Here is a 14,808-nt window from a genome sequence, read left to right as displayed (position 1 = left end):
GGCGGCGCCTCTCCTCCTTTCCCTCCCATCCTCCCCACTTCTTAATCTGCAGCGCGGAGGGCCGGGCGGCCGGCAGCCTTGCGGCAGCGCGCCGGCGGGCAGAGGGCCGGTCGGACTCGCTGCGGCGGTCGGCGCTCCGGCGGGCGGAGGGCCGGGCGGCCTCACAGCGGGCGGCGCACAGCGGCAGCGGGCGTTTCTTTGTTTTTTTTTTTTGAGAATTTGTGATTCGGATATGAGATGTATTTGATTTGTGTGTGATATGAATATGTGATGTATTTGTGATGAATTTTGTAAAAGTTGTGATGTAATTTTTTTTAAGATTTTGTGATGTATTTGGATATGATCGATTTGAGGATTTGGGGATGATTGATTTGGGATTTTGGGATGGGGATGGAGTGAAATCAATATATTAAAAACAATGAAGAAAAGAATAGAATAATGGAGCAACCGGATCTAGCTAGCCTAGCTCTATCTTTAGTCCCGATTGGTGTTCGGTTGGTGTTATAAACCGGGACTAAAAACCGGGACTAAAAATGAATTTTTACTCCCGGTTATTTCACTCGGGACTAAAGATGTCGATTTTTAGTCCCGGATTCATAGTCCCGGTTGGAAAACCAGGACTACAAAGGGTTATGAACCGGTAGTAAAAAGCACTTCTCCATCCACCAGTGCTACAGATGAAGCGAGAACCATGCGATTCCTAAACCAAAAACAAAGACACATAGATCAGTACATTTATCTGCATCGGCACACGCCATGTCATACTCAGGTTCATGAGCAAGCCCAACCCACTCGCCAATGGCATCCTAATCTATGGGAGGCTCAAGATCATCTACAGCTTTGTGTGTGGTAGAGGCGGGGAGGAGAAGATTTGAAAACTAAACTCATTGGTGCATCCCATCACCACATCGCTGCTTATATAGGGCCACTGAACCTGTGAAGTTCAATTTCTGATTTTCATTTTCAGCGAGCGAAAAAAGTCGCGGCAAAAAAAAAAAAAAAAGGCGCCTGATCTGATTGCGAGCGATGCTATGCGGAGCCGAAGCGTTTTGCGGGCAAAGCCGAAGGGTTGCTGCGTGCGCTGTTAAATACGCGAAGCCGAAGCGTGGGCTGAGGCATGCATGGTCTGTTGGCTGATAAGCGCATAGGAGTAGGATTATAAGCGCGTTTATTGTTTTCGGTTTTAGTGTCAAGCTAAAATATGACGATAAAAGTGAACGGAGGGAGTATTAGTCTTGTTTGAGTTGTCATGGACGATTCGAGGTCACAAAAACGTCATCATCACAATGAAGGCCGGAATTATATTGCTGAATGAATTACAGCATACAAGCAGAAACTCTGCATGCTGATCCTACCACTTTAGTCACAGATGCACAATACCATAGTAAACATCAACTCTTTCCATCTCTGCATGGTTTTGAGTGCGTGTAGGAGGATCTAAAGCTGATTCTTGCAAAACCTATTCATTCTCTGCATATTGTTATTTTCTTCACTCGATTTGAACTAAGGAGAATGCTGCAACATGTACCTCCTTTGCAAATTAATTTGGTCATTTTTCCATTTCATTTGATTGCGATCACAGTTTGGGCCGTGGCAAAGCCCTATCTTCACAGCCGGCTAATGAGACAAAACAAAGCCCATCTATCAGATGAAAATGGTCGGTAAAAGATTGGGCCAGTCCCGGATAGCCAACGGCTCATCATTTACTCGACGGCTAATAAACCGTGAGAAAAAGAGTGAAGCAAACGAAAATAACATATTCGTAAAAAAATTGTATCTATGTCCTAAGAGATTTAAAAGTTAATACTGAAAATGAACTAAGATAAAAACATTCTTAAAATTAGCTTTATAATTAAGTTTTAAAGTTTAAGTTTTGGATGCAACCAATAAGCCAAAAGTTAAATTATGGGTTCCAGTGGCGGAGCCAGGATAAAATTATAGTGGGGGCTAAACTAAAATGACCAAGAGCAACTAAGAGAGATTTAGGGTTAGGTTAGGATTTTTTGGGCCTTCCTAACCTTTTGGGCCTTCTAACAACCTTAAACAAAGTCTATATTCCCCCTCATCTATAAATATATGGATTAGAATTTTAGAGGGGTATTATGGGGGCTCTAATGGTCTATTAGGGGTAGGGGGTTGGTCTAAAGAACCCCTCGCCCCCACGCTGTCTCCGCCCCTGATTGCTCACCTTCGTATACATATTAATGGATCTAGACATATATGTATATAGATTCATTAACATCTATATGAATATGGGCAATGCTAGAAAGTCTTATAATATGAAACGGAGAAAGTAAATATTTATAAAAAATTTTAACATAAACTAATAAGATAAATATATGATACTCCCTCCGTTATAAGACGTTTTGACTTTAAACTTAGTTAAGTTTATAGACAAATATAGTTATATTTATAATATCAAATTAGTTTAATTAAATCAATAATTGAATATGTTTTCATAATAAATTTGTCTTGGGTTGAAAATATTATTATTTTCTCTACAAACTTAGTCAAACTTGAAGCAATTTGACTTTGACCAAAGTCAAAACGTCTTATAACGTGAAACGGATATAGTATATCATTATACAAATATGTTTCAGATTTGAACACAAAAGTAACAAATTTAATAAAAATGCGCTCGTAAATATTTTGTTTTTTTCTACAACATGTAAGAAGTCAATTTGATAATATATCATATATTAGTCTATCTTATCTTTTTTTTAGAAAAAAAGTTACATCTATCTAAGTAGCATGTAACAAACGTGCGAATATCTTATCTAACCGAGGGAATAAATAGTTTCTTTAGGAGAAAAGATGGATCAGCCTTTCGTGGAGGAAGTCCCACGGCCACTGAGCTAGGACCTAGGAGAGTTTGTCTTTCCAAATGAAAAGGTAGAAGAATTTTCTCTGTGTATTCACTTAGGTACACCTGATGCGTGGGAACACCGGATACTCTTGAGGCTCCATCCATTGTCCTAATAACTTAAATTCAAAGCTAAAATTTTAAAAATTTTGTTCAGAAGTTAGTTTCAATATTAACTTTTAAATCGCTAAAAACACACACACACACACATATATATATATATATATATATATATATATATATATATAAGTTTTACTTATAAATTATTTTTCATTCCCTAATAAATCGTTTTGGTTTATTAAAACTATGGAATTTGTTGGACTGAGCGTGGCTAGTAGTACTCAACAAAATCGGCATGTCTAGCTCAATTCTATGGGTGACATGAGAACCATGACAACCACCCTAATTTCGAAACTGAGGACTGAAAATAGTACAAATTCTTGTCTGGATACTCACTCAAAACAAATTCCTTGCCACTGATAACTTGGAACCCATCAGGGGCGGAGACAGCGTGCGGGCGGGGGGTCTTTAGACCCCCTACCCCTAATAGATCATTAGAGCTCCCATAATACCTCTCTAAAATTCTAATTCATATACTCCCTCCATACTCGTAAAGGAAGTCGTTTTGGACAGCGACATGGTCTCCAAAACACAACTTTGATATCTTGTTTCTATAAAAATATTTATTAAAAAGTGATATATGTATACTTTTATAAAAATATTTTTCAAGACAAATCTATTCATATAATTTTTATATTTTCAAACTCAACAACTTGAGAGTTATTCATGATTTATATTTCCAAGGCTTGACTTAAACATTGTCCTAAACGACTTCCTTTATGAGTATGGAGAGAGTATTTATAGATGAGGGGCTAATATAGATTTTATTTAAGGTTGTTAGAAGGCCCAAAAGGCTAAGAAGGCAAAAAAAAAATCCTAACATAACCCTAAATATCTCTTAGTTGCTCTTGATCATTTTGGTTTAGTTCCCACTATAATTTTATCCTGTCTCCACGACAGGAGGAAGTAGATGACAATGAAAAATGAGGGAACACCTCAGGAGGAATGGAAAACCATTTCCTCCTCTCCTGCCATCATCTCATCTTCTCATCTTACACTTTTCTATATGTAAAAGAAATCACTGGACGATTTGAGACGCTATCAGCAAGCTGAATCAATGAAAGTGACAACAAGCAGCAGCCGCCTGGTTTTCTTCAGATCACTACAACTCAGATCACTATCCACGAACAGTGCACAATTTTTTTTGCAGTATCCGTGCAGAAAAAAAAAAAGAAAATTACTGTTTGATTTCCGTATCATCGATGGTGCAATGCGCGGCGTAGTAGAGGCAGTAGGAAGGGAAGACTGACTTGCACAGCAACACGGGCAACTCCGGCAAGCGGCGGCCGGAGTCGGTGGGAGGAGGAGTCATCAAGGAGGAGCCATGGAGGCCGACGAGACCTCTCAGCGGCGAGCGGGAGACGGTGACGCCGTGGAGGTTCAGGTGCGGCGGGAACAGGCAGCCGGCCGCCGCGGCGATGTAGTCGCCGGTGCCGAGGCATGGCAGGTCGGCGGCGCCGCTGCTCAGCACCCTGCGCCAGAGCCGGTGGTCGGGGCGCCACCGGAGGAGGGCGCCCAGCGCCTTCCCGCCGAAGTAGGACGCGCGCAGGCGGAGCCTCTCGGCGATGGCTTGCCCCGCCGCCGCCAGCCGCTGGTCGGCGTCGGCGTCGTCCGCGCCGCCGAACGCGTGCGCCTTGAAGAAGAGCCAATACTCCGCCGGCGGCGGGGGGCGGAGGGTGATGGTGTCCGCCGCGGTGGCGAGGCCCGCGACGTGCCTGGCGTCGCTGCTCGTCACGATGACCTTGCTCCCTCGCCGGCCGCCGCGCCGCAGCGCCCGCATGATCGCGTCGACCGCCGGCCTCCTCCGCGCGTCGACGTTGTCGAACACGATGAGCAGCCTCTCGCCGCGCAGATTCTTCTCGAGAAGTCTCAGCTTCTCGCCGACGCCGGAGATGCTAGTGCTCCCCGTGCCAGCGGCGGCGGCGGCGGCGGCGAACAGGGAGCGCAGTAGAGCAGTCGTCTCGCCGGCCGCCATGAGGCTCACGCAGTGGAAGTCCACCAGGATGATCCGCGAGAAGCGGCGGCGCACGGCGGGGTCGTCGCAGACGTGCTGCACGAGCGTGGTCTTCCCGAGGCCGGAACGGCCGATGATCGAGAGGACGCCGAGCTCCGCCGCCGCCGGCTCGCCGCCGTCATCGCCGTCGCCGTCTTGCAGCAAGAAGTCGAAGACGCGGCGCCTCTCGACCTGCCGGCCGAACATCTGGCTGTCCGCGTAGATGTTCGTGGCCAGCGGCCGGTGCATCGCCGGCGGGCAGCTCTGAAGCATCATGATAAACCCGGTGAGATCGCCGGAGACACTCTCTAGGTCGGCAAGGACGCCGTCGAGCTCCGCAGCCGCGCCGCCGCCGTCGCGGAACACCAGCCTCCTCGCCGCGACGCGCAGCCGCTTGGCGGGGTTGAACGACGACGGCGCCACCTCGACGTCGCCGTCGCCGTCGTGGTCCGCCACCACGGGGAACGCGTCGAGGAAGTAGCGGCCCTGGTGCGCGCCGTCGACGAGGTCCGAGAGCCACGCGAGGAGCGCGCGCCCGGTGATCCGCCTCGCCTCGGCCGCCTCCACCGCGCTCTCGATCCTGACGACCAGGCGCCGCACCCTCCGCAGCTTGTCGTAGACGCCCCTCCGGTCGGCCAGCAGGTGGCCGGCGACGAGGGAAACGAGCCTGCCGGCCATGTCGGCGACGACGCCGGAGACGATGGCCTCGCTAGCCATGAAAGAGGAAACCAGCAGCGAGCTTACTCGCCAAGCGTATCCAAATTCCAAATTCTCAAGCACGTTGTAAAACGAAAGAATTATTTTCTTTCTGTTGTAGAACGGAAATAAAATAATCCATTATTTTTTTAAAAAAAGAAAGTCACGCACGTTGTACTCGCTTGCGCTGCCCTCCCTTCCCTGCACGGCGGCGGCAGCGGGGTCAAATCACGACGACGCGCCATCTCTTGTGCGATGGAGGCGGGCCAGCGTGTGGCGAACCACGACGGAAAGCCGGTGGCAGTGGCGGCGCACGCTGGCGAGAGAGGCTTGGGATAATGGTTTAATCTTTCGGTTTCGATTTAGGTGGTGTTTGAATCTCCTGAAGATGAATATAAAGATTAATTGTTTCACGTAAAATGAGGTGATAATAACGTGGAATTAATTGAGTTTTAATTATTACAAATTTGAAAAATGAATTCATCTGATTTTTTAGAACAACTTTCATATAGAAAGTTTTCACACAAAACATATTGTTTAGCAGTTTAAAAATGTGGCACGATAATCTAAAATTTTATCCTCCGCTACAAGCAGAAACTAACAAGGACTTAGTGTTTTTATCGGTGGTGGAATTTCGGGCTGAAATTATATAATTTTTTTTAATAAAATTTAAACAAAATATTACCAAATTCACGAAAAAATATAAAAAATTTAAAAATTTCGACCACAATAATATTGTATCGGGGGTTTGGATAGAACCGAAATTTTTGAAATTTCAGAAATTTCGATCAAAAAATGTAAACCCTGTTTGGGATCTAGTATCACACAGAGTATATATAAAGTATGAGGCGGGATCTCTCGTCTAGCCTAACAACTAATCTCGGTAGAAGTTACAGTAGCAATGTAGTTGGCAGCTACTTGTGGGCTCTCTCTATATGTAGAATCGTCGTGAAGATGGTGGCTCGTGGATGTCTATTGCTTAATATTATAAGCCATTCTCTTCTTGGAGGCAACATATCCTATGCACACAGACTCTCACGTGTACACACGTGCACACCAACTAAAAAATATCACCAAAAAATCTAGAAAAAATCATACACATACTTTCAATTGTATTACACGTAGGGTTAAAATCTTAACGTCAAGTTCATTATATTTTAGCCGTAACAAAAAAAAATCTGACAGTTTTAAGGTTGCAATTTTGTCAGAATTTTATCTTTTTTTTATTCTCTATGTAGAATGAATTTGAAGATACGACTTTGCACGTAGATATAATACTATTGAAAGTACATGTATGAATTTTCCTAGAATTTTTTGTGATAATTTTTAGTTGGTATATACGGTGTATACATGCGAGAGCCTATGTGCATAGGATACGCTCCCTCCTCGGAAGCCTTTTATTTGTAGCAAAAATCGTCTCTTAAGTAGGACTCAGAATTCCTAAATAGGATATGGGCGAAGTAGTCCCTTCAAAGCTGAGTCGAATTGCATAGTCTTTCTTATCGAGGAGATATTGTCCTATCTTCTCATGCATGTAAGCATCCATATTTGAAAATATCTTTCAGTATACAACTGGGTTCACGTTATTTCGAGCTGAGGGAGATAGGTATGTGTACATAAGGTATCATATAGAGGAGTAGAGGCAGTGGCGAAGCCATGATTTAGTGATAGGAGGTGCTGGTCACGAGATGTAAGAACTCGCCAGCGTCTCAGTAGACAATGGTGTAGATCTTGATGGCTCAGTTCATGCTGAGTAGTAGATTGGCCTCACCTCACCTCTTGTTCGCTTTAATATGTGTAGTCGCACCTCGTATAATTATATTTTGAATTTTGTGGTTATTTTGCACTAATATGTAAATAAATTGATTGTTGATATGACTTTAGATATATTTCAACACATTCTTCTAGGTTCATGTAAAAAAACTGAGCTTATTTTAGGATAGAGGGTGTATGTCCGAATGCACATTAATATAACATAAAAGAATCATTTTTTAAAATTAGGCAACTAAATAGCACCAAATTTATTGAATACATGAATGACAATACATCATTTCTATTTATCCGTTTTAGTTTTGGAGACTTGCAACCACATCGCTTAGTTACATTAATTAACTCAGGTAATCACGTAAAACTAAAATCTATTGATCAGTTATGTATAGGCTCAACTTGCAACTAACTAATGAGTTAATTGTATGGATTAGATGGCTAATCACCCGGGGGGTTAATTTGCAGCGCATAGGGATGGGGGTGCCAGGCCCACCCCGGCACCCCCGGTGGCTTCGCCACTAAGTAGAGGATATATCCAGTGAAAACCACCAAACAAGTGAAACCCGTAAAAACCCAACCAAAAAGTTTTGCAAATTTATGAATAAAATTATTAAAGACAGGTACATGCATGAAATTCATTATCACCAAATCTCAGGTTTAAACTCAATTATATAAAATAATCAGACAAATTTGGGATACCTTTTCTTTAAAAAAAAAGAGAAAAGTTATTTCTATCTTCTTTTTTTTCAAAAAAAAGGATCGAGCAGAGAAAGCCCACAGTGGCCTGTTTGTAACTGGGCCGGTGCGAGATAGTCGTCACTCCCGGAGTCCGGAGTTCGCTCTCCCGCCGCCGCCGCCGCCGCCGCCGCCTCGCCTGCGTCGATCTCCACCCCGCGAGCGGAGCAGCGGTGCCCGGCGTCGTCTGCTGCTTCCGCCGCATCCTCCCTCGCTCGCTGGTGAGCATCCGCCCGATAACGCGCATCCTCTTTCTCATCTCTCTCCACCCACACTTCTTCTCGAATCTGCGTTAGCCCTAGCTTCTCTCCTAGATCTGGAAGCTGCTTTTTCTCTTTGCCTCTTGCCTTAACCCTAGTAGTAGTAACGAGTTTAGTTGGTTCCCGTGAATATTTGGGGATCTTGGAGGTTTGCTGCTCGCTCGGAGGGAGAGAGATTTTTCGTTGTTCGTCGGGGATTAGTAGATGTTGGGGGGAGGGGGGATAGTCCAAGGATTTGATCTTTGGTGGATATGTATATTTGTATTGTGGGATTTGTATATTTTAGACTGATTAATCGGTAGGAGGTTTGGGTATAAATGAAGTCGATGTGAAGATGGATTAAGCGGCTATAATTGTGGAAATTCATGAGAGAGTCTTTTTTGGGTGCTCTTGTGGCAATGGATCAAGCTTCCGACGAATATAGGAACTTGTGTTTGCTCTCCTCACCTGGTTCAAATGGTCGTCGCGGCGGCTCATGCGGCATGTGAGGATCGGTAGGGGTCAAATCTTCTGTGGATAATTGGAAATGATGTTTAGTTCATGGGCGAAATGATCCACATTACCTAGCAATGAGTTATAGGCCAAGTCTATGTGCAAATCAGATTCCATTTCATTGACTTAACTTCTTGAAGTCATAAACGCTCACGATAGCTATGTTGCGGTGGTGGACTTCTCTACTGCCTTTTAGTTTGTTAGTCTTGTAACCCTTGTTTTGTGCAAGAGCCAAGAGGCTGTTTATAGGTGCGGTGTTCAGTTTAATCGTTTCATTTTTCTTATTCTTGTGCAGGGCAAGGATCTTTTATTGCTTTTCTTCCCCTGGGATTTTTTTAGCTAGCAAGGAACACGGTTGAAAGTAGGATGAGTCTCTCTACCATAGCAAGACGACTATGTTGTTCAAGACCAACATCTGGGGGTCGTCTTTCAGCGGTTTGGGCTCATTTGTACAGCACAGAGGCTGCCAAAGACACAGGTGCTAAGAAGTATAAATACCCTGAAGTCTATGATCCATACGGGCCTATGTCACCTCCATCGCAGAAAGTTGTGGATCTTGCTGATCGCATTGCTGCCCTCCCTCCTGAGGAGATCAAACAGATTGCTCCGGCTCTCCTTCTCAGACTGAACCAACCCCCACCACAGGCAATTTCTGGACAGGGTTTCAGTTTCAGTCCTCAAGGTGGTGGCGGTGCTGCTGGTGCTGCAAAGGCAGAGGAGAAGAAAGCAGAGAAAACAGTCTTTGACGTCAAGCTGGAGAAATTTGACGCTGCTGCTAAAATTAAGATCATCAAGGAGATTAGAACATTCACAGATTTGGGGCTGAAGGAGGCGAAGGAGCTAGTGGAGAAGGCCCCTGTCATTCTGAAGCAGTCACTCACGAAGGAGGAAGCTGAGGCAATCATAGAGAAGATTAAGGTAGCTGGCGGTGTCGCTGTGATGGAGTGAAGGATTAACTCCTTTGGCACTACTACCCTTTTGTTTTCTTCAATTTTTGTTAGCATGGTCAGGCATTAGAGGTCGCAGTATCTCTACACTTTTGTAGGAAATGTTCAGCTGTGACAGGTAAACATGGGCCATGATTTGGTCTGAATAAACTTTCTTCGACCACTACAACTTTCCTGATGTATTATTGTGACATTGGGACCGAGTGAATGGAATGTAGACAGAATTGCCTATGCTGATACCTGTAACTTGTTCTGCATCTGTTATTGTAACTTACAAGCATGCAGTTTTGGTTGAAGTGCAATGGGCATAGAGTACTTGAAAACCTTGTCTGCAAGACTGCAACTCTTCATAATGTATTTCACTATCTGGTCTGAATTATACATCAATTTGTAAGAATTTTGCATTGAATTGTCCCATAACTAGCCGGATTGTTTTCTCCTCACGTGCATACTTCATTCTGCTATGGAAGTACCGTACTTCTGTGAGCATTTGTAGTTGTTTGAAGATACAATTAATTTGCATATTAGCCTGTTCTACCTGCCTTCTTTTTAGCTCTGTTAGGTTGATGAAACATAACATTTGGTGTGCTCGAATTTAGTAATGACCATTTTTATTGAAATGCAATGGCATGGAATACTTCAAACCTTGTCTGCATATCATATTTCACCATCTGAATTAACATCACTTTGTAACAATGTTGCATTGAGTTGTCCCAAAACTAGTGGGATTGTTTTCTCATGCGCATATGTTGATTCTGCTGTGATATTAACCGTGATTATACTACTGTGAACATGTGTCACAATGAGGATACAGTTTGCTTTTTGTTCAGTTAGGTTGATGGAACATGCCATTTGGATTTATTGGTGTGCTTTTTGTTCAGTTTGCTTATTGGTTTAAATTACCATTTCAAACACTATACGATATTTGGATCATTCAAAACTTCCCCTCCATCAAAACTTGCAAAAAAAACGAATAAGCTTTTTTGATTTCATGTAAACAAATCGATCCAAACATCCTGCAAATTAAACCCTGTCTCATGCCCATGACCTCACTCCGTCTTCCACGCCTGGAGGAAGAAGCTGTAGCCACCTTCGTCGCCGATGCCGCCGGCGCCGCCGCCGCCGCCGCCACGGCGGCCGCACCTGTCCCCGCCCGGCGGCGGCGCGCCGGGCTTGAAGACGAAGACGGCCTGCGCCGCCGGGCCGCCGGCGAAGATCCAGTCGTGGACGTCCCAGAGCACCTGCACCGGCGACTGGTCGACGATCACCGTCTCGTTGCCCCTGAACTTCCACTGCAGGCTCCTGACGTGCACCAGCACGACGCCGTCCACCGTGATCCGCATCTCCGGCTCCCTCGGCCCGGCGATGGCGCTGTCCACGACGATCTCGTGGTCCTTTCTGCCGGCGGCGAGCGGCGCGCGGGCGGCGAAGGTGCGCCTGCCGGAGACGCTCTCGCGGCGCGACACGAGCACGGCGTCGTCGAGCGACGGGCGGGACCTGGTCCGCTTGAACGCGTCCTTCTTGCCGTCGCCGAGGAGGAGGACGACCTCGTCGCGGCTCACCAGCGCCACGTAGTAGCCGGCGGCGGGCTCCGGGCTGCTCGCCGGGAACTTGGCCGACCGGAGGTCCCAGACGATGTCGAGCCGGTCGCCGTCGACGTCGAGCGTCTTGGCGCCCCTCTTGCTCCAGAACGGCCACGGCTTCAGCTCCACCTTGTGGCTGAGCGCCCCGTCGTCCCCGGCTCCGGCGCCGCCGCCGCCGCCGCCGTCGATGGAGATGGTGAAGGACTGGTTGATGAGGGTCCGGTGCCACACGGCGGTCACGTGGCGCGGGGCGCCGTTGATCTTGGCGCGGTAGACGGAGACGCTGGAGCAGTGCGACGTCGTCGCCGAGGACGACGACGACGACGCCGACGACGCCGCCGCCCTGGCGCCGCACGCCGAGTCGTCGCAGGTCGTCGCGCCATTGCCGCCGACGCCGCCGCGGCGGCGGCGCTCGTCCATCTCGCTGGACGGCTCGCAGGATTTGGATCGCTTGTGCATGATCTCTCTCGCAAATCCGATCGAATGGCTTCTCCTGGATCGCTTTGCCTCGTCAACGATTTCTTCCGAATGTTTTGACCGATCGCTCGATCGATCGATCAAGAACTCGACTCCTCCATGCGCGTCATGCACTGCACGTATACGATGCGCCATGGAGAAATAAAAAATATGAACACAATTTAAATCAAACAAAAAAAAAGCATCATAGGAGCATGACAATTTGAGGATTGGAGGCGATAATGAACTTACATTATATTATCAATCGATCGTGAGAAGAACAAAAACTTGGTAATTTCTCAGTTTACACGCATGCGAGGAACAAGCTTGAGGAAGCGAAGAAATGTTGAGAGGACAACGAACTTTGATGGAAAAGAAGAGAAAAAAAAATTCTCCAAATTCGTTGTCACTTTGCATGGATTACTCTGCGTTCTTTTGTAGCTGTATGGTTTTCGCCAAAATGATTAGGCTCCAAGGAATTCGGGGCATGCATGGTCAGCTGGCTGCTATTTACGTCCACAAGAAAATTAAGATGGTCGCATCCAAAGAAATCGCCATGAAAATAGAGTATAAATTGGTCACGAGCTAAGAAAAAGGGGGTTGATGCTTAATTGCTGATGCTGCCATCATCCAATGCGCAAAATACAGCAACAAGCCTTTTTTTTTGGCTCCTTTGGAACAAAAGATTTTTGAAGTAATTTTAGATGAATTCAATCTTGTGAAATTTTTTCCTATGTTATCATTTGGATCATATGAATAACTATAAAAAAAATCCTATGAAATTACTTTGGATTGACTCAAAACTTGGGAATTTTAGAGGGATTCTAATATAAACTTCGCAATAAAATTGCTTTTTATTCCTATGTTTTTTCCTGTGCTCAATCCAAACGACTGTGTTTTTCTAATATGTACTCTATCCATCCCTAAATGTTTGATGCCGTTGACTTTTTTAAACATGTTTAACTGTTCGTCTTATTAAAAAAATTTAAGTAATTATTAATTCTTTTCTTCTCATTTGATTTATTATTAAATATAATTTTATGTATACATATAGTTTTATATATTTCACAAAAGTTTTTGAATAATATGAACGGTCAAACATGTTTTAAAAAGTCAACAGCGTCAAACATTTAGAGAATGAGGGAATATAATTTAATGTGTTAGGGTATTTCAATCCTGTACTTTTTCTGTTCATGTGTTTTGAGAATCTTATGTTCCAATATGAGCCCTATATGTACTAGAGCGATATTGCCTATATTTCTGGTCGTAAAATCATCATCAAAGACATGGAATGATGGAAACAAGGACCAAAATGAAAAAAAAAAGAAGAAAGAAAACAAGACAGTTACTAATGGGCCCACTAATCCGCCAGGGCGGCGACGTGAGGCCCATTAGGCCCAATGCATTGCAAACCATTCATTCGAAGGCCCAACAAACCAGCTAACCCTCTTCTTCTTCCTTGCAGTTGACTCTGAAACTTGTCAGAGTGAGTGACCACAGACCAGAGGTGAACGGGAAATGCCATTTTTTTTATCTTGACACGAATTCACAAAACCTATATAAATCTTCTGAAATTTACTAACCATTTATTTTTCTCTTTCCCGATTCAAACGGTCGGCGAATTTATACGTTAATTACCCCATAATTTTCATCAATGGTCTAACTTTTTTTTCTTCAAAACACGGTACATATTCATGCACACTTGTGCTAAGAATGCACACACGTACATTCTATTTATATCTCTATTAGAGACTCACTATGAACAAGTTCATCACCTAACACTGAAAATAATTAAACATAAATACGAGCATTTATATCAAGTCAAAAACACATGCTAAATCTATGATTTAAATTTGGATTTGCTACTCCCTCCATTCCATAATGATCATCATATATCTTTTTTCACCAAGACTAAGAAAGACTTAACTACCATGCATTTTATTTCATATGAGTATGTAGTGGGGAAGAATCAAGAAACATGCAGACTTTAACTCCACATATGCATAAGAAACAAGGGCCTTAGAACGAGGCTAATAATACAGCCGACTTGTTGGTTGTAAAGTTTTTGTAGCCTTCTCTCAGCCCACCCATATAATAGTTACTCCATCCGTTTCAAAATATAAGGCACAACCACCCTTAACTCAAAAACCAAGAAACAATTATTATCATCTCCTAGTTTGGATCACCCTAATAAATATAATGCATGCATCCAATAGAATTAGAGATCTTGAGGGCGGATGATTTTAAAAAGTAATAATTTAATGGAGAAGAGGTCCTAGTTAATTGTATGGATACATGTATGCTTTATATTATGGAACTAAAAAAAAGTAGATGTGTCTTATATTATGGAACAGAGGGAGTAGCTCTTTATAATTAATACATGGCCCACTTATCTCTCACACAGAGTTTCTTGGTTATTGTGTCCAAGCCGATTGTATGTTTACAGCCCGCTTCTCATCTCTCTCCTCCTCAGTATTTAGTCAGCTTATAGCATCCTATTATACTTGCTCTTAGGGGTAACTAACATGCATTTTATTTAATGTGAGTACGTGGTGGGGAAGAATTAAGAAGCATGCAGGCTTTAACTGCATGCATACATGCATACTCAATTTGTATACATAGATGCAACTATAATACTATAGGTCAAACGAATTTGGAATTTCTTATTTTTGTGATATCATGAGTATTTGCGTTTATTTGTTCGCTGCATTAATTAAATCCGTGGGCAGTACAGAGTGCGTCGATCTTCTAGCTAGTTCTAGAACGACCGTACGTGCCGCCGGCGATAGAGTATCCCCATCAATTCCGGCGCTGACCTGGCGACCGGCGGCGTGGTCGACGCCGGTGATAAATTGCACGTGGCGGCGGCGGCGGCCGAAACTTTTGCCTGCATTGC

The 14,808-nt window shown here is 44.4% G+C and overlaps 3 protein-coding genes across 3 annotated transcripts; 1 reads left to right on the top strand and 2 right to left on the bottom strand.

Moving 5' to 3' along the window:
- Positions 1–3,836: 3,836 nt before the first annotated feature.
- Positions 3,837–5,773, bottom strand: LOC127763914 (uncharacterized). Its single transcript, XM_052288719.1, has one exon. The coding sequence runs from the start codon at positions 5,691–5,693 to the stop codon at positions 4,161–4,163; it is 1,533 nt and encodes a 510-aa protein (XP_052144679.1). The 5' UTR covers positions 5,694–5,773; the 3' UTR covers positions 3,837–4,160.
- Positions 5,774–8,218: 2,445 nt separating this feature from the next.
- Positions 8,219–10,100, top strand: LOC127764703 (uncharacterized). The gene is made up of 2 exons (XM_052289615.1): positions 8,219–8,395; positions 9,222–10,100. The coding sequence occupies exon 2, from the start codon at positions 9,293–9,295 to the stop codon at positions 9,872–9,874; it is 582 nt and encodes a 193-aa protein (XP_052145575.1). The 5' UTR covers positions 8,219–8,395; positions 9,222–9,292; the 3' UTR covers positions 9,875–10,100.
- A 102-nt stretch (positions 10,101–10,202) lies between these two features.
- Positions 10,203–12,340, bottom strand: LOC127764702 (uncharacterized). Its single transcript, XM_052289614.1, has 2 exons — positions 12,165–12,340; positions 10,203–12,046 (listed from the first exon to the last, which is right to left on the bottom strand). The coding sequence occupies exon 2, from the start codon at positions 11,913–11,915 to the stop codon at positions 10,923–10,925; it is 993 nt and encodes a 330-aa protein (XP_052145574.1). The 5' UTR covers positions 11,916–12,046; positions 12,165–12,340; the 3' UTR covers positions 10,203–10,922.
- Positions 12,341–14,808: the final 2,468 nt, after the last annotated feature.

This window comes from Oryza glaberrima, chromosome 2 (genome assembly GCF_000147395.1).
Source record: "Oryza glaberrima chromosome 2, OglaRS2, whole genome shotgun sequence".
Taxonomy (NCBI): domain Eukaryota; kingdom Viridiplantae; phylum Streptophyta; class Magnoliopsida; order Poales; family Poaceae; genus Oryza; species Oryza glaberrima.
This window is presented reverse-complemented; position numbering and strand designations above follow the sequence as displayed.

Bases quoted from the DNA above. Each gene is read 5' to 3' on its own strand.
- LOC127764703 (XM_052289615.1), top strand. From the start codon at position 9,293: ATGAGTCTCTCTACCATAGCAAGACGACTATGTTGTTCAAGACCAACA.
- LOC127764702 (XM_052289614.1), bottom strand. From the start codon at position 11,915: ATGCACAAGCGATCCAAATCCTGCGAGCCGTCCAGCGAGATGGACGAG.
- LOC127763914 (XM_052288719.1), bottom strand. From the start codon at position 5,693: ATGGCTAGCGAGGCCATCGTCTCCGGCGTCGTCGCCGACATGGCCGGC.